The sequence below is a fragment of the Ictalurus furcatus genome, chromosome 7, assembly GCF_023375685.1.
Source record: "Ictalurus furcatus strain D&B chromosome 7, Billie_1.0, whole genome shotgun sequence".
Taxonomy (NCBI): domain Eukaryota; kingdom Metazoa; phylum Chordata; class Actinopteri; order Siluriformes; family Ictaluridae; genus Ictalurus; species Ictalurus furcatus.
In genome coordinates, this window is record NC_071261.1 from 19,359,554 (window position 1) to 19,386,575 (window position 27,022).

Below are 27,022 nucleotides of genomic sequence, written 5' to 3' on the forward strand. Positions count from 1 at the left end.
GGTCTCCAGGGTTCTTCAATAAAACGTGTTAAAGAAAATACAGTACTATTTTACAGCAGGTAAAATAAAGTTACACTGAAATAAAAATCTCTCAAACAAGGATAACCCAAAAGTACACACACTTCAATGGGAACATTGGTACCCCTGCTCATTCATGCCATTATTTAATCAGCCAATCATGTGGCAGCAGTGCAATGCATGCAGATACAGGACAAGATCTTTAGTTAATGTTCACATCAAACAGCTTAGCATAGTTAGTGCCAGATGGGCTGATTTGAGGATTTCATACACTGCTTTTCTTCTGGGATTTTCATGCACAAGAATCTCTGGAGTTTAGAGAGAATTGTGCAAAGAAAAATCCAGTGAGCAGCAGTACTGTGGGTGGAAACACCTTGTTGATGAGAGAGGTCTGAGGAGAATGGGCAGACTAGTTTGAGCTAACAGGAAGGCTACAGTATCTAGAACGACTCTTTACATCCAAGGAGCGCAGAAAATGTGAGTGCATCTCAGAATGTACAAAAAAAAAGTCAACCCTTGAGGCAGATGGACTACAACAACAAAGAGGTTCCACTTCTGACAGCCAAGAACAGGACTGTGATGCTACAGTGAGCTTAAATTTACTGAAACTGGACAGTTGAAAATTGGAAAAAGTTCAAAGATTTCCACTGTTCAATTTTCTCAGGAGACCAGCAGGTTCTGAAATATTCACAACAGCCCATCTGGCACAACCAACCACGCCACGGTCAAGGTCACAGAGATCGCATTATTTCCCCATCTGATGTTTGATGTGAACATTAACTGAAGCTCTGGACATGTACCTGCATGAACTTGTGCACGAGTTCAACTGCTACTCCATGATTGGCTGATTAGATAATTGCATGAAAGAGTGGCTTCAGTGTTTCTATTAAAGTGGCCAGTATGTGTATGTTTTCTTCCTAGAAATTTCAGCATTAAGGAATAAAATTTTGTAACTGATCCTGATTTTCACAGGAAGTGTTTTCCTCAATTATTTTCTCAGAATTCAGTAACTAGAGAAAGTTCGAATGTCTTTTGAATACCACAGCTTGTGTTTACACATATGGAATGAGATATGAAAAGAAACACACATGTTCTCCCTGTGCTGTGGGGGTTTCCTCCCCCAGTCCAAAGTCATGCATGGTAGGCTGATTGGTGTGTCTAAAGTGTCCGTAGTGTGTGAATGTGTGTGATTGTGTGCCCTGCGATGGATTGGCCACCTGTCCAGGGTGTACCCCGCCTTGTGCCCCATGCTCCCTGGGATAGGCTCCAGGTTCCCCCACGACCCTGAAAAGGATTAAGCGGTTGAAGGTGGATGGATGGATGGATGGATGGATAAAAAACAAAACACACACACACACACACATAGCTTAAAATATTTATATTCTATAAATCAATAGTACATATTCCACACTGGACTTTTAACAAACCAAAAATTGGAGAGATTGATCACTTATAGTTCAACGAAATATTTTCATACATTTCCAGCGTGAAGTAATTTACGAAAGTATGATACAACAAAAAAAGGAAATCAAGAGCACCGAAAGAGGCAGTATATACATTGGGGTAAAAAAAAGTATACATGAACATACTTTTTATCTGATTACTGTAACAAATGCACATTCATCTTTGGCACTCTTAAATGCTGAAAGGTAGTTCTGGAAAGAGGTGGAGAAAAAAAAGAAACCCAACAATATATTGTTTAATACATTGTTGGTTGAAAACAAGCACATTAAATGTTCAATAGAGCAGCATTCTTTCCTCTAAAGAGGATAAGGATATTAAAAAGCAGTTTGCTCAGTCAGAAACAAAAATGATATTACACATTATATAACCCTGCACGCATTAAATACAAGGAATGTAAGAACTGTTTTTAGTGATCAAAATGTTAAACACAGCTGCACTGAATAAACACAGCAACAGCAAGAATTTCCTTTAACGACTCGGCTACTGCGTGTAGTTCTCCAAAATAAGCACCGTATTTCTGTTCTTGTGTTAAGACATGAACATAATCTTTGGCATCAAAAAAAAAAAAAAGTCAGATATCACTTACAAGGGAAAAAAAAATGTAGTAAAGCACTTTATAATGAAAAAGGCATGAATATGTTGTGAATGCTTCTGATTTGCTGAATAAGTGGACCATTACCTGAACACAACACGTAAATCGCCACAGAATAAATGATCCACGCTGATGGCTCTAACCTGACTGAAGAAAACATGGATCTTCAGAAGATGCTTTTGTAATACTTTACTTACAGAGCAAAGTCCAGTTTGACCCGGACAGAGTGCTGTTTGGTGAGGTCACTCACAGCTTAGCACTATTCCTGCACGTATGGATTTCTACGTTTCTATCAAAATTCTTTCTAGTAACATATGAAACGTAACAGGATTATTGGGCCGAATGTTTTTATTGCTCCGTCTGCTGATTTTCAAGGTGACCAATTCTCAGTAAACAGAACAAACATGACTCTTGAGTTCTTTCTCTGATTTTGCTGAGAGATATAAATAAATAAATAGCAGTGCATGGACAGGTCTTCAGTTGATATTAATGAGATGCGCGCGCGCACACACACACACACACACACACACACACACACACACACACACACACACACACACACACAGCATTATGTGGCTTAGAGTAGGATTTTGAGGTCATTTACTGCTTAGTGTTACTAATTTCTCAACAAAACATATGAGTATTGCTGCTGTGTAAAGGAGTGGCAAAATACTGCCACCAAGCATCAGCTGATACTACAGCTGATAAATTCACTATGCTTGTGCTTAAGAAGTCTCTGACTGTCACCGTTGCAGCTTTGATATAACGTTCATATACACTCGGACGTAATTATTTATCAGAAACATTCATGTGCATGTATGCATACGCAAGCTTCCTGTACTTTACTTCCAATTCCAGTTTCAGTAAGGGCCGTATCCCAGGCCGAGGCTCTCCTTGAGGCCTCGGAGCTGTTCTTCCCCTAGCCGGATTTTGTCATCCAGCTGCCGCTGTTCTACCAGAAGTGCTGCCTTCATCTTCACAAAATGGCTGTAATCACGCAGTTGTTCTGGAGTCAGGCATCGACCCAGCACCCTGCCCACGGCCTCCTCCCTCCGGTCCACATGCTCCTTCAGCTCCTGAGCCTCAGCCAGCTGTGCAAGGAGCTGCTTCTTCTTGTCCATCAGGGGGAGCTAGAGTGCCATAAGAGAAAAGAATCAAAAGAAATAATGAGTGACCGTCACTCATGGATACTGAGCTATGAAACAATGGAAATCAAGTAAACACTGGTATTGATAAACTCAGAAACACAACTCAACAGCACAAGACTCTGGGAAAACTAGAATCCAGAGAAACAGACAAGCAGAAACATATGACACACATGTATTTCTTCTTCTCCCACCCACATCTCACCCTCACCCTCTCACGATGGCCTGATTCTGGGTCCAAGCAATCGAGAGCACTCTCCACTCTGAGCAGCCTGCCGGAGAGCGATAACAGAAGACTCGTCACTTTGTCCAGGTCTCCGATAAACATACGGAACTTGTCGACCTCGTTTGGCTTGCAGACGGCCAGCACCAGGCTTTCCACCTCCTCGCCAAGCTGAGCGTTGGCTCTGATGTCCTCCTGCAAACCTCTTTGGGCTTCCCGCAACACACCCAGCTTCTTACGCAAGCTTTCCATCAGCTGCCTCTGCAAATAATAAGGAAGTAAAGTAGCCCTCACAAGTGGAGAACAGAAACTCGATTTCTTATTCAGTTAACATATTATATAGATGGAGTCTATGCAAATGAAATCAGCCCAAACCTTGTAATTAAGCTCTTCGTCTTCCTTCTTAATTTCGGAGAAGTTTGGCATCTTATTAAGGAGTTGAGCTTTGTTGGTGGGTCCTCTGTAGCTGGTAGAGGTTGAGCCCTGTGGTACTGAGGGGCTCTGTCTAGAAGACCTGGGGCAATAAACATTCAATCTAAGCAATTAAACAAGTGATGAAAACATTACTTGTTCTTGGTAGAGCTCCCCTCTGCCATGCCCAATCCCATTACAAACTGCATTTTTAGAATTCCACAAAATATGCAAATAAACCAAATTTCTCAAAAAGAGGTCATACCTCTCTACCATGTCTCCACTCACTATATTGCCTCCTCTCCAGCCTTCTGTTCCACTCCCTGCATAGTGAGGGAACAGTTCTCCCATTAGCTCCTTTCCAGCTCTGCCACAACCCTCTTCTAATAAAGAGTCCACGATGGACGCCCTTTGCCCTCTCCTCATACCTGATGACGAAGCCTCTTCGTCAGTCAATGTGTCGATGTCTGTTTCCAGCACCGTCACTGGCTGAGCAAAACACTGCATCTCTGTGCGGTCTTCTGCTTGCCTTTGCTGTTCCACTGCGGTTCCCTCATTCTCAGGGAACTCATCTATGTCTGTCTCATAGGGCAAAGATTGATCCTCATTGGAGGGTAGGCTTTGGGTAGAAGGTTCCAGAGTCTTGATGATAGTGCCAAGCATGCATATTTGCTGAGGCTGATTCTGGAAATGCTGCTGTTGGTTGTAATTCATTGTAAAGTAGGACTCCGGATAGACGGGTCCAGCGCGAGAGCCATTCTCCAAAGTAGAGACCGGGATTGGTGACTTGCTAGCATTGTTTTTTGCTGTGTAGTTGTGAGGAGAAGTCAAGTCCCACTCTGCTCTATGCTTATAAATGACTGGTTTCACCACAGCTGGTCTGTATTGATCGGAAGGCTGGGCCAAGCTTTGCTCAGAAAGTCTGAAATGTGACAGAGGATTGAAATGCAAATGAGGTCATACATATAAAGAAATCATTCATTGTGATATGAAGCGAGAGCAATAAAGTAGCAGCATCAAAATTAATAGGGTCCTTAAGCAAGAACAATGGCAGGGACACTATTGGTCCCTATGCTATGGTGCTCAGAAGAAAAACCTGAGCTGTACTGAATATGCGTTAATTTGACTCGCTGCTTCCTGCATAGCCTGCAGTTCCACTACAGCAAAAACACCATAATGTGAAGTTTAAGTGAGTTAATTTCATGGTTTAACTGGTGTTGAATTAGAATTATATTTACACTAGATAACAACACTATTCCATAAATGAAATCAGAGCAATTTGGTCAGACACTTATATTATAATCATATTGTAAGTTATTGTACCTGTTGGCAACTTACATCAGTACAAACTCCTCTTCTGATATTTGCTTATCTTCTAAAGCAGAGGTTCTCAACCTTTTGTAACAAAAGTGCATACATCTTACACTGTATTATATATATATATATATATATATATATATATATATATATATATATATATATATATATATATATATATAATCTGTTTTTGAAAGTTATATAGATAGATTTTTTTTGCTTGTGTTTTTTACTTTTTAAAATTATTTTTCATAACTTGTATGATTTTTTAAAACAACTTTTATAAAACTATATAACAGGCAGGTATGGAACATGAATGATATAAAATGTTTCTGAACACTAGAACTACTTTGAACAAGAGAACTAAGCTGTAATAACGTGTACTATTTTACATGTAAAACATGTTGCATTATATTCATCTTACATTCTAAAAACATTCACATAAGAATGATGTAAATTGGGAGGAAGGACACGTCTCGTATTATGCCCTGTGATGGATTGGCACCCTGTCCAGGGTGTACCCTGCCTTGTGCCCAATGCTTCCTGGGATAGGCTCCAGGTTCCCCCGCGACCCTGAAAAGGAGTAAGCGGTTGAAGATGGATGGATGGATGGATGGATGGATGGATGGACGCGTCTCGTTATCTAAATCTCCGGCTCTCAGACACTCACTGAACAGAGCAGACGCAGAGAGGGGTGTGAGTGCAGCGGGAAAGCAAGACCTCGTGCTTGCAGGACAGTATTGGAGACATTTGGAAAGTTGCTAAGGTTTGTCCAAAAAGTGGCTAGATTTGTTGCTAGGCGCTTTTTTTTATTGCAAAAGAAGTCAATAAAGGGGTCTGAAAAGTCGCTAAATTGGCAACACTGGTCTACACTGGCAGCTAGATAAAAGGAAGGCTAAGCTCCGCCTCTCCCCAGCAAAAAGAAAATACAGATTCTTTTCTCTTTCTTTTACTGAAAAGCAAATGATGCAGTCTGTGTTTTTTTTCTTGAAAACAATTTGCACCCCCCTGGTTGAGAACCACTGTTCTAAAGCATAAAGCAATTATTTTTAAATGACATTTTCATAGCCAACAAAGACTGTCAAACACTCTATTCTGCCATAGAGTTGTTTCTTAGTGGCTACAGTGTCAACATTTAGTTCTGGTCATTGTAGCCATCCCTACAGCCATCATTGCTTAAAGTCCCTTTTAACCTTTACAGAAACCATACTGTACCTTCGGCTCGACTCATTTGAGGATGGTGGTGTGTCTTCTGAACTGTTTGTATCATAATGCTGATTTCTGGCAGTGTCTTGTTCTTTTGGAGGCAGGGCCACAGGTTTGAAAGCTCTGTTATTTAAGGCAGGGTTTAGCGGAGCTTGGTGCCTTTCCGCATCATCCCTTGGAGGAAGGCTGTAGGACCGCTGACGAGTCATTTCAAGGGTAGTGGATGGACAGGGTGTGTACGTTTGGAGCTGGGACGAAGAGACAGGTTGGGTAGAGAAGAGACTGTGGTGAGATGCCCTTCTCTTATGGAACTGCTCCCATTTTGGGGGGGGTGGCCGAGGAGGAGGAGGCCCTTTTTTCTTCTTTGTCTCATCTACAGACACAACATTCTCCTCCAGTTCCCTGACGATGGAAGAAGACATTCTGCTATTATTGGTAGCAGCACCATGGCTACGAAGACACTTGGTCTCCACGCAGATGTCGTTTTCAGACATGGTGCGGTTTGTAAGTCTTGAGGACGTGAAGGATTGATCCTTGTTGTTGCAATCACGTAGTCTGTTGTTCCACTGACACTGAAACCCATGACCCACAGTAACTTCTCCTGGTCTTGAATCTCGTCTACACAGAGTATAGTCCCTAAAGCCCAAGAACATGAGTCATGATGAATAGCTTAACCTCCTACTGGAGACTGTTGCACAATGTTTGAAACCCTCGAGAAGCTCTTAATGAATGCACAATTTAAAAGTCAGATTCCAAGTCAAATGCCCATTATCGCAAATTATATAAAAACACAAGAAACAATGGAAAAAAAAAAAAAGAACAGTGCTGGGGCCACCAATCTGTGAACGCAAATATAGGAAGTGAACATACCTTTCAGTCAGGCTAAACTTCCTCCTTAGTTTTGTTTGTTCCAGCTCATGTACAGGAAAAGCCTGTGGAAGACATTTGACAAATGATTCAAAACAGGAACATGTTTGGATGCTAGAATTTTCCTGATACTTGAGGCACAAAAGAAACCCAGTACCTTTTCTGCCAAATATAATTAATTTGTAATACAGACTACTTTAAAAAGTTAAAAGTACTTTATAAATTCTTTTTTTCCTCTCTCAGAAAGGAAGACACCTGGAGGTAATAAACAGGAAAATGGTATGCCTCATCATACATAATTGTTCTTTCTGTTTAAAAAAATAAATAAAAACAATTTCATTCTAAAATAGTTATACTGAGTGTAACAGCAAATTGCCAGACATACATCTTAACATAAAGGTAAACGGGGGTTAATTACTAAGCTAATAACTATGCTATTATTACTAAGCAAAAATCTTTTTATAGAAACTTTCAAGTTCACCTTCCTTTAGTTCAGTTAGAAACAAAGGGCTTCACATTATTTGCTTGCGAAGGACCATTATATGCTATACCTCCAAGAGGCCACTTTTATTTATATAAGGGTGGCAGATTCAGTTACACAATATGTAGTTAAACCTCCTTTTACCATATCTTCCTCTAGATGCTAGGCTGGAACAACAATTCTCAAAGCATAAATCTTGTCCAATATTATTGTTGGCTGGCTGCTACGGTCCTAAAGCAAGTGGCTGTTTTCCAACATTATGGGCTGAATGAATCCCAGTCTGCTCCGTTCCATATATTACAAGGATTCCTACACATCTCTGGTGTATGCTGCGTCAATGCATCAGTATTAAATATTGACAATATTATATTGTCAATAATTAATGTATCTATAAGTGACAACATCACCTCTGTTGGAATGCAGCTCCTGGCTGTGTATCCACGGTGTAGACAGTAGTTGTCAGATTGATACTTCTGGCTAGTTACAGGTCGGAAAGCTGAGCATGGCTTTTGGATGTCAGGTTTGGTCTTGTTGTGCAAATTGTCAGAGTGTGAAATACACAAGGTTAGATTTTGAGATGCATGTGGTTGTTTTAGGCTATCATGAGGCAAAGGTGGTAGCATTGTGGTATTGTTGAGGTCATGTCCTGCATAAAAGCGATCTCTACTGGTTTCCCAGTCTCTCTCCATCTGTTGCACTCTCTGTTGCTCTCTTTCGGCTTCCTTTCTTGCTCTCTCGCTTTCCCTCTCCTGCTCCTGCACCTTTTCCCATGCCTGTAGTCGCTCCTGTTCTTTACGTTCTCGTTCTTTTTCCCTCTGTTTCTCATTCTGCCTCTCCTTTTCCCATTCTCTTTCCAGTGTATTTTCTCTCTCTCGGTCTCTCTCTTGCTGTAATCTCTTTCTTCTAGTATCAAACGAATTGACTGAGGTTCCATCATTAATTCCACCCTGGTAAGAGAACCTCCTGTGCCCAAGGTCAGGGACTGTCTCAAGGGGTTCAGAAAAAGTTGGATCTTTCTTTCTCCCATGCTTCTCTGGCCTCTGGCGGTGGCTTGTAAGGCCTGCCAGGTTGGTCACAGACTGGCTCAGGTTTCTGCTAGTCTCCTCAAAGAACTTCCTGCGGTCTGCAAAAGGTGGGATGTCACAGTCATCAGCTCGGGTAGAGCGTCCACCTGAAGAACCCACTCGTTCCCTTGTTTTTCCAAGGTTCCAAGAAGATGGTACTGTTCCTTCACCATTCTTCTTTATTTCAGTTGGTTCCATTTCTGGTTGTAGTTTGTTCTCAGGTGTCCAGCGCCAACGCCTGGCTTTACCTGGTGGTGCCAACTCTTCGACCACACGCACACATACAGGTCTGTTTACCTCAGCTGACTGGATTCCAATGGTATCATCTTGTGAATTATGGATATCTTCAGTCCTGCTCCCTGAATGCTCTGAAGAATTTGTTCCACAGCATCTGCCTGGAAATGTTGAGTTTGAGGCAATTGTTCTGGCCTGTGATGGAGCAAAATTCTGGAAGCTGTTGTGTTGATTAGTCTGTGTTTGAATCCTGTGTTGATTGATGGCTGGCATCTCTGATGGGGATTTTTCTTCCATATCCTCTTCCTCCAAAGTCTCGCCATCACATAGCAGACCACTGGAACCTTTGCTCTTTTGTAGCTGAGCCTTCTTCCTCTGGATCTCATTGCGAAGGTTTGTGGCAAAACGTTCACTTCGACGGCGAGACTTAGATGAACGAAACTGGCGTTTTTGAACAGGCTTTGAAATGTCACCATCATCTCCCCTGCCTTCTCCTTGTTCCTGGTTTTCAAGTAGAGTGTCCATGCTCGATGCAGCACTAATGGCCTCAAAACCTCTCTCTTGAAGTTGAGTATCTATGCAGGGTCCATTCTCAGCAAATCCATTTCCTATAGTTTCACCTGGAACACTGACAGATCTTCCCCAAGCATGCTGGACAGGAGTAAGTCTTTGGCTTGAATCAAATGGTTCTCCCTCCACCCGGTGTTCCTCTAGCTCCGAAGTGGTCAGTGAACCGGGTGTGGAGCACCTGCTTCCTCCCCATTTATCCTGAGCTACAGCTGGACGGTCTTCACCTAGTTCCTCCCTTGGATGCAGAGGATTAGACCACAGGCTAGAAGGGGACATGGAATGTGCACTATTGTCACTTGAGTGCTCTATCATGTGTAACTGAGAGACAAGTAATTTTTCTGGTGCACTATGTCTGTGCATCCTAGGCTGGAGATTGTTATCTAAATGATTGAGTTTACTATCAAGACTCTCTGCTGTTGCAGGACTGGGCCTGGTCGAATGCCTCTCTAGGGTCTGGAAGTGACTGATCTTTTGGCTTCCGTCTGTTGAGCTGACTTGGTTATCTATAAACAGTTCTTTTTGAGAATTTATGGTGTAATAAGGTTCTGCTTTATTACTCTTCAAGTCCTGGTCATTTTCTTGACCATTCAGACACACACTACCATTCAATGTCTTGCAGATGTGAGGAGGGTCTTCAATAGTGCAGCAAGTCAAACTTGACACACCAACAGGAGCAGACACACAACGTTTATCCAGCACCTCTGGTAGGCCTCTGGTAGCCCTGAAACTATCCTTCCTCATGGGAGGTTGTGGAGGTCCGCACTTGTTTTCTTCGTAGCTATAGGATGATGGACGTACTTTAGCCTCAGGCCTATGAGGCAGAGACATAGACTTGAGAATCCCCTCCTCACAGTGCAGTTCTCCTGGGCCACTAGCCGCAGGATGTCCTTCTGTAAACCTGCAGGAGGGGCCAAAGCCCTGCAGGAGACTGTCCATAGAGCTGTTTTCCTCAGGGCGCAAAGATACTGTGTAGTCAGATGTGTTTGAGCTTGCAGAGAAAGAGCTATATGCCGAGTCACGTTTGTTATTGAAGATGGCAGGGTCAATGGGAGAGAGCTGGCTGTCGTAGTAACTCTGACTTGGAGGGTTTTCCAGACTCTCCATACTCCCCACAGAGCTGCTGCGGTCTGTACTGTAGTGCCGGGAGAGGTGGCCCAATGGCATGGACAGCTCACTAGACAGTAAGGTAGAGAGAAAAGGAAATGATTACAATCAGTATTTCAGAAATCATAAGACAAAAACCCTATTTTATATATATAAGATAGATTTTGTGTAGCTGCTAAAAACAAATCAAAACAAATTATTTTATATATTTGGAAACAACCAAATATATTGCATACAACCAGGGCATCTGGAGAAGAAAACTCTGTTGATGCTTGTAAGCACAGACCTTTCTTTCTCTTTTTGTTCTAGCACCGGGGCAGTACCAAAAAGAAAGGAAATTAGGTTTCCAAAATGGGAAATCCCATCATAGTCATCATCATCAGCTATATAATATGGAATACGTGACAACATTCCACAACACTTCAAATGCACTGTTATTTCCACAGAGACGACTCATACAGAAACATATGTCAATAGTTACCAAATGAATGGAAAGTTTTACAAGCATCGGTGATGTTACAGTTAGGAGTTTTAAACCTGCTATAAAGATATAGTAGAACACTCAGGTTGACAAAATTATTTATTAAGAGCTTTTTAAAAAATAGTATATTAGACTACAGGCAAGGACAATATTTACTTTCACCATCATCTTCACCCGAGATAGATTTAAACTGGGACGTGAGAGATTTTGGAATTTTTCACTGCATTCTGACCAACAAACAACTTTCCAGTCATTAGTATAATGACAGAAAATGAGATTAGTGAAAAGGCCCAGAAACACTTGGCAAGAGTATTTACAATCTACAATCGCACATTTGATCCTAAAGGAACAGAGAACAGTTTCTATATTTTCAGTATACACGAACCATAATAAACCAAATCATTTGAATTGATTACAATAACAACATTAAGATTGTTTGGGAAATTTGTTAGGAAGTTTTTAATGGTATGTTTTTTTTTTTTGTTGAAATGTCCTTATTAGTCTGCTTTTTTTTGGTCACAAATCCATCACGAATGTCTGAATCCAAAGTCTAAAAAAATAGCAGCATGATTCAGCGAGGTTTGTTTTGACATTAAAACTGAGATCCCTGGTTTCCTAATAATATCTATCTTTAGACAGTAATTAGAGAGCAAAAATTTCCACAAGTAAAATGCACGTACACACACAGTAAAACTGAAAGAATGCGAATGTGACAACTTGATCCAAGATACAATACATAATCAAGTCATTAAATTGCCTACTTGTCCATACAATAAAAAGAGGAATGGGTATCATGGGTCCTTTCTGGGTTCTCTATATATAATGATGTGTGTCTTGGTATGGGAAAACATCCATCCACGTTCCATACTGCTTATCCTACACAGGGTCACAGGGAACCTGGAGCTTATCCCAGGGAGCTCGTGGCACAAGGCAGGTGCCAACCCATTGCAGGGCACAACTGCACACACATTCACACACTATGGACAATTTCGAAAGTAATTTCGGGGAGGAAACTGGAGTACTGGAGGAAACCCCTGAAGTACAGGGAAAACATGCAAACTCCGTGAACACAGGGCAGAGGTGGGATTTGAAGCCACAACGCTGGAGGTGCAAGGCAAACGTGCTAACCCGTGGGAAGACATGTGAACGTATATGTATATAGATCCTCACCTGTCACCCCCAGAGTGCCACGGTACACTGAAGGGTGTGGGGTGGAGCTGCATGGCCAGTGGGCCGTCTGAACCGCTTGCTGAACCAGGCACAGAGGGTGCTTCTGATAACTTCACCAGGTGCCAGGAGTGAGGATGAATCAGTGGCACAGTGCGTCTGTAAGGAGAACGTAGGAATACACGGACCATGAGAACTGATATTGCATTAATGCTTGTCATTCCTGTTTCATCTCAGTTTCAGTGACTAAGCTCACTGAAAAATCTGTCTCAAACCTTAGAGTTCCGTAATGATCTGTGGATTTAGTACACTATGCTGAGTATGTGTGTGGCATAAGTTGGATTAGCTGCTCACCACATGTGAAGCAGGAAGGCAGTAAATCCCACCTTGTCATGTCTATGAAATGACTGACTTTAAAACAATATCTGCCTAAAAGCACTGAATCAATAAATCAAAAGTTACTGCGTTCTTATAGTCAAAGCCGTTTCTGCTTTTCACATCATCCCTCATCCATAGAAATATCTGGCTCCTCGAAAACACCTGGAGCCTTGTTATTAATACAAAGTAACCAAACATGGTCTGACTTTGGAACAGTCTTTACACCATCAACATTGCTCAGCATTAGGATTTCTGAAAGTCTTGCAGAAAATCTACATAAGCTTTTCATTAGTAGGTTCAGCTACAGCACCCATGGAACAGTGCCAAGATTCTAGGTACATCCCATTACTCCCATTGACAAAAGCACAATATTCCCCAAACATTCCTGATGACGATATGCTTCCCAGGGGAACAATGGCCCTGAATGGCTTATTATTATACTGATAATAATAATAATGGTGTTCTCACAAAGAAAGACTTCGCTGAGGGAAACAAAATTCACCAAATAGGAAATTGTGGCATAATCAGAACACTGCTGGGAAAACACTGGAAGCCTAAAATATACTGGATTACATCAGAGATTATTTAGGACCAGTCCTGGGACACAGGATGAGACGTGTGGTGCATTAATTTGACTGTTTATTTAATCACAGCCATTTCTTAAGCTTTGAGAAAGTTGCAGACATGAGTTATCAGTAATTTGAGAGTTATATCATCCCTTTCATGTTAAGATGGCTTCAATTATTTAAAATCTGACACGTTCAAAACTTTCATTTACACTTGTATTAATAATAATAATAATAATAATAATAATAATAATAATAATAATAATAATAATATTATAATCGCATGACTACTAAACAAATGAATTCTATGGGACACTGACTGAAGTTGTGTTGTCCTAAGAAAGCCACGTGCATAAAATGTAATTAGTGACTTAAAGTACATCTTATTATGAAGATGGGAAATGGTCAGAAAACAGACTTCACGAGATGCAACAAGCTTCTATTTATAATCCGAATTAACTAAATGCTCCTTGAACATAAAAAGTCAAAGACAAACCTACAAACATATGACAAAGATCAGCCATACACTAGTAGTTCAAGCATTCACAACTATAAACACACCATCAGACATGTGTGAAGTTGATGCTAGCTCCACAAGTAACAATCCATCTGCATATTACTGTGATAACAAAAATCCAAAAGGAAAAGTTCTTAACACAGATAATCGAGAAAACGCGTGCACCCGATTTCAGATACTTACTTGCATAGACTGGAATCCCATCCAGATCAGGAGAGAAAAGAAGACCAAGGTCTGGTTCGGACTAGAAACAAAGCTACATATTGGTGTTCGGTGGAGAGGAAAAAAAAAGAACAAAAGAAAAAAAAAAAAAAAAAAAAAAGAGAGAGAGATTTAAAACTAAACTTTACTAACTTGCTAACACCACGTTCTGTCTTTGGTGTCAGTGGTCAACACTTATCACAAGCTAAACAGCTCCAATGAATATGAGTGAAAGCTTGTGGTCACTTAGCGGTAATGAGGCAGCCTGAGGCTCTGAACAGATTTTTTTTTTTTTTAAGTCCAGGAAAAATGAAGACATAAATACACCTCCCCCCCCTCTCTTTTTCTGGTTAGAACCAAAGACCGAACAGTCAGATTTTTTTGCCTCTCTCACTTTGCTCTTACGCACACACACACACACACACACACACACACGCACACACACCTTCCCGCTCACTCACTCTAATGTCATTAGCAAGAGGAAGCGGTTCTCAAACAGAGAGGAAACTATGTTCGGAGCAGATAAAGAGGCAAGTTGCTGCTAAAATAATAGCATGGGTCCTCTCCTATTATTGTTTGAATGTGGGGAAAAAATGTGAGGGCTGCTTCCTGCCTCTCTGGGAGAGCTGTCAGCTTTGGCCAGGAGAGAGAGCCGGGGGGGAGAGAGAGAGGGGAGAGAGCAAGAGAGAGAGCGAGAGAGGGAGAGCAATGAGCAATGCAACGAATGTAGAAAAGAGGATGGAGGAGCGAGAGTTGAGGAAAGAAGTGCATGTGAGACAGAGAAAGAAAAAGACAGAGGGAGAGAGACAGCAAGAGAATCTGCACTGTTTGTGGCCTTCTGCCAGTTAAAAGTTCTCACTGTTCCCTCAGTGCTGGTGTTTAATCAGAAGCAAAAAAAAAAAAAAAAAACTCCTTTCAGCTGGTTTTCATGAGCAATCTCCACCACCACAATAGCTGTAAGAAGTTTAAACAGAACCTGTCAACAGCCAGGTGAGTGAACAGAAGAAAGCAACAGTGGAAGTAAAAAGCATGGAAGGAATGATAAAAACACTACAAATGCCAGATTTAGACAAGTGTCTCAGATGGTGGGCTACAGTTTATTAGCAAAGGCTGCCATAATATTACAATGACCTGAACTTAATTTTTGACTTTTTATTGGCTTCTTAGAGATAACGCAATAGTTAGGACAAAGCTGTAATGGATGTATATGCATGGTTATGTTTTTTTTTTCTGCACACACTCTAATGACTCAGATGTACTGTATGCGCTTGACAACTAAAAATACTCCAGTCCTCCCATTGTCTAATTAGCTGCAAGACTGTATGATGGAATAAGCTAAAATGCTTCACATGAATCATCCATTCACTGCTCACATGGACGTAAAGGAAATATAACCAGCTGGAACAAATCACTGTACTGAAATATGTGCAATTTTCATCATCCATCAATTAGAGACATATCAGTGCATCACAGTCCACAAACACACAGCTCTGAACTCGGGTCTCATAAGCTGTGATTTACATTTTGGTGATTCATACCTAGTCCAAATATAATTGTGTATTTAAATGCTCTCTATATACCCTGCCCCTGGAGGCGGGTCTTGATCTACAGTAGTAGCTTGTTAGCTGCAGCAGTAACTCGTTAACAGTAAACATGGTTTGTCGGTGTGTTTTGTGCTGTGCGTCTTCCTGAATACTCCCAACTGGAGTTTACAGACAATGGTGGAATTTGAACAAAGTCATGGTTATGTGACAGGCTGTTCTCTGGAGTGTTTTACCAACTTGGTTCTCTTCAATGCTGATTAGGTCACGTGATTCAGTCTTTATACACTATCTGGGATTCTTCTTCAGTAAAAGTAAAAGTAATTAATTAATTAATTAATTAATTAATAATACAATAAAAATAAAATACATTCTCCATATTTAACTAGCTCATTAAGCTACTGTCAGGTGTGGTCCATCTCAAACACGACTGTCCAAGTCAAGCACTTCAACATGCTCCCTCACTCACAATCCTTCAAACAAATCACAGCCAAAAAGCCATTTCATGGGGAATGTAAAAGTAAACCCTCACACATTGTTTTTCAGTATAAAGACTAAGCAATGAGAATAGCAAGCAGTTCATACCAGGGTAAAGAAAGTTCTGCTTTTTATTTTAATGTGTTTTAAGCAGTTTGCTGATGAAAACCGCAGCTAGGTATAAAGGTTGCATGCAATGGACAAAAAAATTTAATTATATGGCTACACATTACAGTGCAGACATGCCTCAACATTTAATAAAACAAAGTGCCATGATGTGACCATTTAAATATTGGCCTGGATTGGTCAAAATAAATCGGAGATATGAAAACACCCACAGATTACTTATTTTTGAACCCATAAGACGTCAAAAAATGCAAAGAACACTTTAAAACGTTGTTCCTTTGTAATCTCACATGCATATTCCATGCTTCTGTGAGATCACTGAGAATTATGAAGCAGTATTTACTAAATAAATACAGCAAGGTATTTATGTATTTACCACATATATGTGGCAAGAATTATTCTCAATGTTGTGAAGACTTTGTTGGTTTACACAGAAATGTTTAAAAGAGTGTGAAAAGCCAATCTTCACATTCCCCTGCCTTGAAATGAGTGAGCATGTTTATAGGAATGAACTGTCAGGGGTCCCTGTTTATTTCAACCTTTAACATCTAACCTGACCGCCCTTAGACACTCCCCCCATCCCCCAACTCTCACACACACTCAGATTCTCGGTCTCTCGTGCAGTCTCCAATCACCATTGTTGTTTTTTTGTAGCCATCCACTTCCCAAAAACACATCGCCGGCATTCCATATAATCACCAGAGCTCTGGGCATTAATTCTACAGTCTGAAACTGAGCCCCTCAGGAAGGGAGCCGTCCAGAACTGGCCTCCTCAGTACAATGGCTTGTTTGTTGTTTTGGGTTCATTGCGTCTATCTGACTTTCTTAATTGTATAAATGAGAAGAATGTATGTGAGAATACCCCCAGACAAACAGCTTATCAGCAATACTACCCCCTCCCCACTTAAGTTTTGTCTGGCCTTCGTAATGGAGTGTCGAGTCATGCCTTCAGGTGCTTGTCAACTACAATAAAGTATACAACAACAACGATTTGAAGAAAATTAATAGCAAATGGTAATCTAGGGGGAAAAAATATTTGATAAACTAATAAACCAAGATATAAAGTTTATCAAAGACAGAAAAGCAAACTTTACCAAAACAAGGCATTTCATAATCTAGAACAAGCTCGGCTACACACACACACACACACACACACACACACACACACACACACACACAGGCTGCATCTCACTTATGCAGTCCATTTAGTCATGATTGCAATGATGACCATCTCTGATCCCACACATTCCCTTCATGACCATAGGCCATATCTTGTTTGCATGTGTGCAGTCCTGTTCTGGTAAATGTCTATCTCTGCAGTGTAGCTGTGAAGAAAGATGTAACCTCTCAGGATTAGTGCTGCTAATAAAAAGCAGTCGTGTTTCTTTGTGTGGTCAGACAGCGATGGAATCCCTACGGCAGCTGGTCCCAGGCCCCATACTGAGTGAGTAGACTGCACTGATGACTCTGCATGTTTTACACCAATGTCTTTAAATTTCATTTACACACACTGCTAAAGTATACAATCACGTACCCATATCCTGTACAAAAAACAGACCTAACAATATCATCATATCAAAATAAACAGGCACGCTCTAAGTATGCAGTTAGACTGTGAACCACTACACATGCACGCACAAGCATATATTCAGAGCACCACATGGATAAGTGGAGAGGGAGCAGGAGGGAGAGAGAGTGGGCCTGAGAATGCTTGGAATGTCCATTGTTTTGGCAGGAGCTGCAGTTCTTTTGTTTTTGAAGTTCCTTGGCACTGCAGGAGGGGGTCCTACTAAACCCTCAAAGTGCTTTTCTGGAAACTTCCTGGCCCTGTTCACCCTGAACTTGTCCATTTCTCCTCTTCCCACCTCAACCTCTCTTAGATCAGAGGGAACCGACACATCCCCTCTGGCCATAAACTTATAAAGAGGGATGTTATTGACCCTGTTGTCAATGGAGTCTGGACAGAAGAGTCTCCAAATATCTCACTAAACTCTGTCCCCCTGCTGTGAGCACAGCATTTATCCCATTTACTGCTTTAAGCTGGATGAGAAACATTAGGACACTAAAGCTCTGGTCATTCACATTTAATGATGGAACTTCTCCTTTTACAGGCCATGACGCACCAAGAGAACTGTCAGCCATCAGGACAAGAACAGGTAAATGACAGGGCATTGATAATAATGAGACATTCTCAATTTGTTTTACACTAATGAAAACATTAGCTGTGGATAGAACAAGCTATATATTGAAAAAAAAATCTGATTAACATGTGACTTTTCTAAATGTGAGAAAACTTTATTTACAGTCATGATAACTGCATGATAAAAGAGTCAGAGTGCCGTCCACTGCCGAAAGCACCTACAATGGGTGTGTGAGCATCAGAACTGGAGCATGGAGCAATGGAAGAAGGTGGCCTGGTCTGATTAATCACTTTTCTTTTACATCACATGGACAGCTGGGTGGGTGTGTGTTGCTTAAATGGGGAAGAGATGGCACAGGGATGCACTATGGGAAGAAGGCAAGCCGGTGGAGGCAATGTGATGCTCTGGGAAACCTTGGGTCCTGGCATGCATGTGGATGACACGTACCACCTACCTAAACATTGTTGCAGACCCCCCCCCGGCAACGGTATTCCCAAATGGCAGTGGCCTATTTCGGCAGGATAATGTGTCCTGCCACACTGCAAAAACTGTTCTGGAATGGTTTGAGGAACATGACAAAGAGTTCAAGATGTTGACTTGGCCTCTAAATTCCCCAGATCTCAATCCGATCAAGCATCTGTGGGATGTGCTGGAGAAACAAGTCCAATCCATGGAGGCCCCACTTCGTGACTTACAGGATTTAAAGGATCTGCTGCTAACGTCTTGGTGCCAGATACCACAGCACACCTTCAGAGGTCTTGTGGAGTCCATACCTCGACAGGTCAGAGCTGTTTTGGTGGCACGGGGGGCCTACACAATATTAAGCATGTGGTTTTAATTTTATGGCTGGTCTGTCTGTCTGTCTGTCTATCCATCTATCCAACCATCCAACCATCCTATAGATCATATCTATCTATCTATCTATCTATCTATCTATCGATCTATCTATCTATGCATATAGTCTAAAGTACTTAACATTATTTTATTTTTCTTATTTTATTTAGATCTTCTATTTTTAATTATGATGGCTGGTAGGAAGTGCAAAGCAATAATCTCCTTGTACAGTGTAACTGTCTGTTCCCTCTACATATGTCAGTAAAGTCTTGAATCTTATACTGGCAATATCTGCTCCAAGGAACCTGCATTCTGCTAATTTACACCTGGTTTTGAAAGGCAGGGGAAAAAACAAAACAGAACAAACAAACAAAAAAACCACACAAAACTGGATGGCATTAGTTTAAAAAATAATTAAATAATAATAATAATAATAATAATAATAATAATAATAATAATAATAATAAATTAATTAATTAATTAATTAAAAATCAAGAAATCTTCAACATTGTTTGGTTTATCTAATACTTTTCATGGTGAGATTATGGTAAAACAAATATTAAGCTTTCTAGACATTTTTGTTCTTTTCAAATTTGAAATGATCTTTCTCTATTGACAGATAATTTTGCTTCTTTTTAGAAATAAATGCTTACAAAAAAGACACATCTGATGACTGATTGCACGAACAGTGCATGAATCTGCTGAGTCTACTGGAAGTATTTTTTTCCTTCGTACACAGTGAATAATACTGATTCAACTCTCCTCACATAAAGAAAGATAAATACAAAAGAGCAGACAGCAACACTTCCCTCTTTTACTCATTTCTTTCCTGTAGCATTCTGGCCTTCCTCTTTGTGTTTGTATATGTCTGTGTGTGCTTGACTGGTCTGTGCACTCCTCTGTCTCACTAATATACACTCATAGTCTAAACAATGGCCGGTGCTGTCGGACTTGTCCTGGGCAGGGATTAACGGTCAGTCCCCTGTTAATAGTCTTGTGAATGCACTGCCTAACCATGCTGCAACAGTCAGCAACCGAAGCAGGAAGCAGCAGGAGGAAGAACAAATGGGAGGACCAGGAAGTGTGACGCAAGTGGCTAGGAATTTCCCAAGGAATTGCCCACCGCAACAAGATGAGCGCCGCACCCTTGGCAGACACTGTACAGACATACAGAAGATAGTACAAGATTGCATTTTATAGAACACCGTCTATATAGAAGGAGCAATAACTTGATTGGACTGTACATAAGTACATACTCTCAAGTCGGAAATGACATCAGAGTTGGACTGCAACACAGATTAACCATTTGGCATTGAACAATAGCATGTACATAAGCAGGAAAGAACATTGGTTTCCAGCCGATGAACACTGCAAACATCCTATTTACTGCAAGCGTCATCTTCCCATTTTCACACACCCTAAATGTGTAATCTCCTGGATCAAACAGAAGAGGACACAGATGGCGCTCAATGGTAGATGCACACACTGGCCAATCATGTTGGCACATACATACACAGTGTAGGACAGAAAGGATCCTATAACGGTGTATGAGCATCAGATTGAAAAGATACATTGCCTAGTGACACCTGTCATGGAGTAAGCTTCCTGAAATATAAGTAGTTGTTGTGTAGTAGGGAAAAGAGAGATAATGGGTGTAAACTAGCAACAACTAGTACTGAGGGGGAAAACACAAACACATGACCATTACCAATGCACAAGACTCACAACACACACACAGCTGCTATTTTATTAAGTTATTATTGCAGTCATTTTGACTGAGTCACTTACAGACATCTGTAATGGTAACACTTAATGCTTCTAAAATATAAGACTTTCTAGTCTAGTAAAATGCCATGGAAACATAAGAAACAGAGCTATACAAGCTATACAGGAAAAGACAGTCCCACTGTCTGAGAATCTGTAATACCTCCTCTATTAACAAAATTGACAAACTAACCCTGAATGCGACTGGGATGTTAAGAGGCTGTTTTAAAGGAGCAATTCAGCAACAATAACAGTCATGGGAAATGCTATTCGGGTATACTATTTAGCTGAATTTACAAAATGGAAAGACAAGAAACCAGCAACTGGCACAAAAACAGACCTGAAAACACGCAACAAGCTTTAACTGTATCGCCCAAAAATGACATAGTGGAGCTCTGTGATATACAGCCAAGAATCATGAAAGCGAGAAGTGTGCTTTCTTAACCAGGCGTCCCCATAATTCACATCCTCACACACGCACACAAACCAAAGAAAAACATATATACATAATCTGCCCATACAGTAAAAGCCTAACTTGCAATCCAGGCCGCTTATGCATCATTTTAATCCCTGGTGGTGTGACAAGAGTTCACTAATCCACAGGAACAGAGAAGCACAGAACAGACACACACACACTGACCTGGGATGCCTTGAAAGTCAGAGAGAGAAAAACCACAGGCGGGTTTGTAACACTGAAACTCAGTGGTGCATTTCTGAACTGCTGCCAAATAAATGGATATGAAATAAGGAGGAATTTTTCCATCCGCCCCCCACTCCCCACTCCCCACACTCCTACTCTCCTTGTCCCCTTTGCCCCTAACTCTCTGTATGGTTTACTTCAGGGACTGCTCGTGGTGTACATTGCTATTTGTGATGTACAGGTCCACTCCTGGTGTATAGGACCCTTCCTGATTTGGTAGTAGCTTGTAGCAACTAATATAGACAAATCACCCAGTTAAAGAACTGTGGGGAAATCCCCTTTAACTACAGACATCCACCCATCAAACACATGCAAACACACAGCCTCATAATGTGCAGTCTCAAACTCCTGCACTCAGCCTGGCATGAGGAAGAATGCTGCCATTCATGCACATATTCATTGTAGTTCTGGATTCCACCACTAGAAGGCAGTATACAATATGTAGAAATAAAATTTCTATGGACAACCACTACTGAGTCTTACTCCTGTTACTTACTAAGTAGGTATGGGCAATATCGCTGAATGATACCCAAGACTAGTATGTCTGATACCAATACTCATGCATTCAAAATTCTTCTTGTGACTCCATGAATGCAGCCATCTAATAGTGTACTTGAAATCCTAGTATTACACAAAATTCAAGCTTGTAGGCTATAGTACAAGGCTTTTCAGAACTCAACCATGCCAATTTGATTATTATTAGTATCTGGATCATTCCTGCCTCCCTGAAAGGCCAGAGGCGGTAAAAGTACTCAAATTCTTTATTTGAGTAAAAGTGTGATTATTCATTAAAAAAAAAGAAAAGAAAAAAAAAACACTTTTAAAAGCCTAAATAAATACTTCCTATATATTTCCTATTCTTCACTCAAGGTAAAGTTACAACTCCTTAATTTCCAAAAACTACACAGAAAAGAAAAACATCTTTCTTAAATCCCACTCATTTTAGTTACTGATGGTAAATTAATACCCTTTTGGCTAAAGGATGAATGTTGGAAAAGTTAGATGAAGCTAAGAAATAAAAGTTTTATTCCTAATCAATAAATAGTTAGCAAGCATAATAAAAACCGGCGATATATAAACTAGATGAATGTTAATAGCTAGCTGTTACAGTACAAGCTCCCTTAATAAATATAAAACGTACATAACTATATTACAGTGGAGGGTGTTAGGTCTCATTTTTTAACATTTAGAGCAACTCCTTGAAGCTCTAATGATAAAAGCCATTTTACATATAGATGTAGTAATACAGTATTGGAAAATATAGTACAAAGTAGAAATGTAAGTAAAAGTACTGATTTAATAAGAACCAGCATTAAGTGCAGTAACAATAAGTAATTGTGCTGTGTTACTTCCCATCGATGCTTTGGTTCTTTTATGTGGCCAGTTTTCAAAAGTTTTCTCAGGTACTGAGCTGACCACTGACACTTATCACATAACTATTTTTTTTTTTTTAATTCTGATCAGAGTATCTCTGCTTAATATAATTGTAATTATAATCACTTCACAGTTTCACAGTTTATTGAATCCAGGTTACTGTAGAAGTTACTGGTCTGGTGCTCTGAGACTGGAGTAGCACTGCATGAGTCATACCACAGTTACAGGGCAAAAGTGATCTAATACTCATCTGCCCAATATCAGCCCCACTAAAACAAACACCACACACAGGGAGGCTACTTCCATATATACTTGTGTCTTTCTCTCACACACCCTCACATATTGCTTCTCTGCAAAAACTTTGAAAGGTCACAATGGTGATGTCATCTCACTCACTTCAGCCTTTCCTTCCTTTGGTCATACACTGCATGTGTGTGTGTGTGTGTGTGTGTGTGTGTGTGGGGGGGGGGGGGGGTCTATACCTGCGGACAACAATCTTGAGGACCCTGTAGGAGCCTTTGATGAGGATCAGAGCTTCTTGGCGGGAACCATAGAGTGCAGAGCCGTTGATGTTGACCAATTCGTCTCCCACCCTCAGCTTCTTACACTCCGCTGCCTTCCCTCCTTCTTCTATCTGAGAGAGAGAGAGAGAGAGAGAGAGAGAGAGAGAGAGACAGACAGACAGACAGACATAAGGAAAGAGGTTTTTTTTTTTTCATCGGTAAACTTCACCTTTCTTCACAAAATGAGGATGAACGTTGACAAAGTATTTATATACTGTTATACACAGAAATGGAAAGGTACACAGAGGTTAAACGCTCAAATCAAAAAGCATATAGAAAACACAACTACATAAACACCACACACACAAAACTGTGCAAAAGTTTTAGGCACCCTAATTTTTTTTTTAGTACAATCTTTGTTATAGATTTTGTATTTAGAAAAATGTTTGTATGTCAGTAAAGATAAAGCAGAATATTAAGTGGTAAGAGACACTTTTCAGACAAAAAGAAAAAAAAAAGTGATGGCTTCTTCTTCTGGGAGACTGGGAGTCTATGGCAGCCCTATGAACCTTAAGTAAGAAAATTATTAAATTTGGCACACTCATAGATATGACCATAACTAGTATCTGAGCCATTTATGGGGTGTCTAGGACCAACACCTGTGTCTAGTGCCACCACTAGTTCAAATATTCACTTTTCAAATGGTTATAATTGTTGAACACTTTGTCCTAGGGAAAATAAATTTTGTTCATCAGATTACTCTCTTCATGGTATGTACAGTATTCAATTTTTCCGTTACTCCTTGTTCAAATTTTGTCCAATTCTTACCAAAATTGGCTCAGATGATCATTAGTCAGAGCCGCACAAAAATGAGTGAACAGAACTTTGATATTCATATTTGTTCAAAAGTTATGATGTCATAATGATAAACAATGTTGACCCAAAATTGGATCAGAGGCTGGATATCTCAGCCATACGTTGATTAATCGTAATGAAACTTGGTACTCTTCATCAGGAGCATGACCTGAGGGCCACCTACAGGTCATGAGATTTAAAATATATATATATATATATATATATATATATTTTTTTTTTGCTTGTAACTTTTGAATACTTTGACAGAAAATTATGATCTTGGTGTCGTCAGAATCAATGGGTCATGGCAAATCCGGCGATACCAATATTGCCAGGATTGGATGAACCGCTTGTCCGCCATTTTGAAATTTGACATATATTGTAATATCGTCTAAAATATTTGACATATTGGAACAAAATTTCGTATAGATCATTCATAGCATGTCTTCAAGGCACCTGAGAAATTTGAACACATCGCCACCTATTGTTCTAGAGATAAGGTTTTTTGTAAACAAACAAACAAACAAACAAAAAAACCCACAACTTTTGAAAACATTATCCAAAATGAGTTTTTTCAGTGTCATTACATGTGTGGTGCACTGTGATAAATGACAAGCATCAATTCTAAAGGTTCTGATTCCCATGTGGTGCAAGTTCTCAAAAGTTTGTGTAATGTGTCTTTCGGTTCCTTTCTTTTGTGGCTCGGCATTGCACTAACCTTTCAACCTCTTGGCATGCAAATAAATGCCTCCGTTTTGTTAATTTCCTGTTCAATCTTATTCTCGGCTGTTCTTCTGAACCTATCTTTTATTCATTCATGTACATTCTATTTCTCCTCTTCGTGCTCCGCATTGCACTTAGCCCCCGGTAAGGTAATTTTATTTATTTATTTATTTATATATATATATATATATATATATATATATATATATATAGAGAGAGAGAGAGAGAGAGAGAGAGAGAGAGAGAGAGAGAGAGAGAGAGAGAGAGATACACACACACACACACACACACACACTGTGTCAGACAGCCGTTCTGGGCAGATTTCTCTACTTCCTCTATCTGTGATACAGTACAGAATGGCTAAAGGTCAAATAAACATACCATACTGTAAACATAGACAATTCCCACACTCACACACGCATGCATAGGATAATGATTAAATGGCCATAAAAAGGGTACACAAATCTAAATAACATGGTCACATAAATCTCACAAAAATAGACAAATGCCCTGTCAAAACATAAGCGTACACCCAGTCAGAAACATTTGCGATCAGAGCCAAGAGACTAAAACCATACAGCAGCATACCAAGACTGTTTCTCAAGGTATCTAAAAATGTTCCTCATTTATTTCTCTATATGTAGAGCTAGTGCAATTGGTAAAAGAAGGCTTGAGATCAAAATGATGTTGAAAAATATCTATAGCCTTGATATTTAAAGGTGCTGCCTGAATTTATAGCATTGCCCAGACCTGTTGTGTACAACATCCATCCATCCATTTTCTGTACCGCTTATCGCAGGGTCATGGGGAGCCTGGAGCCCTATCCCAGGGGACTTGGGGCACAAGGTGGGGGATACCCTTGAGGGGGTGCCAACCCATCTTAGGGCACAATCACACACTACGGACAATTTAGAGATGCCAATCAGCCTTTGGACTGGGGGAGGAAACCCCTGAATACAAACTCACACAAGGCAAAGGAATCAAACCCCCAACCCTGGAGGTGCGAGGCAAACGTGCTAACCACCAAGCCACTTTGCACACACAAACAACATTCACGTAGAATTCTTGAGTATAACGTGATGTTCTCTGCTGAACCTAACCTAATAACAGGGTAAGTATGGTTATTTTTTCACGATTTCTAATTATTAAATGGGGAGGGGGCAGTGTAGCGAGTAGAACTGCTGTTCAATCCTGAGGTTGCATTACTGTTGGTGTGGAGTTTCTGTGCATGTTCTCCCTGTATTCATGTGGGTTTCATGGAGTTCACTATGATAAACAGCTTACTGTGGCTCCTGAGCAGTGCAACCGAAAAGCCTTTTTCCTATTGTTGGGAGATCAGGAGTTCTAATCCTGACAATCCTACAGCCAGATGTTGCTGGGAGCCAAGAGAGCAAAACTGGCTGTGCTCTATTGGTGGGAGGGATGGCATACTCTCTCTCTCTCCTGATAAAACACCAAAACTAAGCAATCTATGGAATCTGTATGGGGAATAGGGAAGATAGCGAGTGTGTTCGAGTGGCTTCACGTGCCTCAGAGGAAGCACGTTAGCCTTCACCTTCCTCGGTTGGTAGCTGTCGTATGATAGATGAAAGAGGACTGGTGCGTCGGAATTGACAGGTGACCAAACCTGTGAGAAAACTGGGGGAAAAAAAAGCTTTACTGAAGAATTATTGTATCTTCTTATATCATTGCCAACCCACAGCACTATAGAAGCCACAAAAACCCAATATTTTGTGTTAAAAAAAATCTGCTTCAGTAATGGGAAGCCTGTGATTTTGACTAAAATTGCTGTTGGCCAAGGCACCCATACCCAAAAAGTAGTCAATTGACACCAAAGGTGTTTCCATTAAAAATTTATCATCAATTATGCAATAATTGTAACATTCCTTGATTTTTATTTTGCTAAAGTCTTTGATGTCACATTTTCAAATGAATATTACATTTAGGGGGGAAAAAAGCTGTATGCCTCATTTAATAT

The 27,022-nt window shown here is 40.4% G+C and overlaps 1 protein-coding gene and 1 long non-coding RNA gene across 5 annotated transcripts in view; one reads left to right on the top strand and one right to left on the bottom strand.

Moving 5' to 3' along the window:
* Positions 1-1,381: 1,381 nt before the first annotated feature.
* Positions 1,382-27,022, bottom strand: part of shroom4 (shroom family member 4) — a 42,622-nt gene continuing 16,981 nt past the window's right edge. Inside the window, exons 2-11 of one of the 4 annotated variants that reach the window (XM_053629141.1) lie at positions 23,446-23,597; positions 12,348-12,503; positions 8,132-10,766; positions 7,247-7,308; positions 6,386-7,012; positions 4,282-4,775; positions 4,119-4,176; positions 3,818-3,956; positions 3,431-3,703; positions 1,382-3,204 (exon numbers count right to left, since the gene is read on the bottom strand). In XM_053629141.1, the coding sequence (XP_053485116.1) occupies positions 2,935-3,204; positions 3,431-3,703; positions 3,818-3,956; positions 4,119-4,176; positions 4,282-4,775; positions 6,386-7,012; positions 7,247-7,308; positions 8,132-10,766; positions 12,348-12,503; positions 23,446-23,597 (4,866 nt within the window). In that variant the 3' untranslated portion in view covers positions 1,382-2,934. Of the gene's footprint in view, positions 3,205-3,430; positions 3,704-3,817; positions 3,957-4,118; positions 4,776-6,385; positions 7,013-7,246; positions 7,309-8,131; positions 10,767-12,347; positions 12,504-13,988; positions 14,361-23,445; positions 23,598-27,022 lie in introns of those variants that run through there. The other 3 variants (XM_053629140.1, XM_053629143.1, XM_053629142.1) reach the window with 3 other exon arrangements.
* Positions 14,749-19,435, top strand: LOC128610080 (uncharacterized). Its single transcript, XR_008386315.1, has 3 exons — positions 14,749-14,996; positions 18,262-18,306; positions 18,456-19,435. It is a non-coding gene; the product is annotated as an uncharacterized LOC128610080 (long non-coding RNA).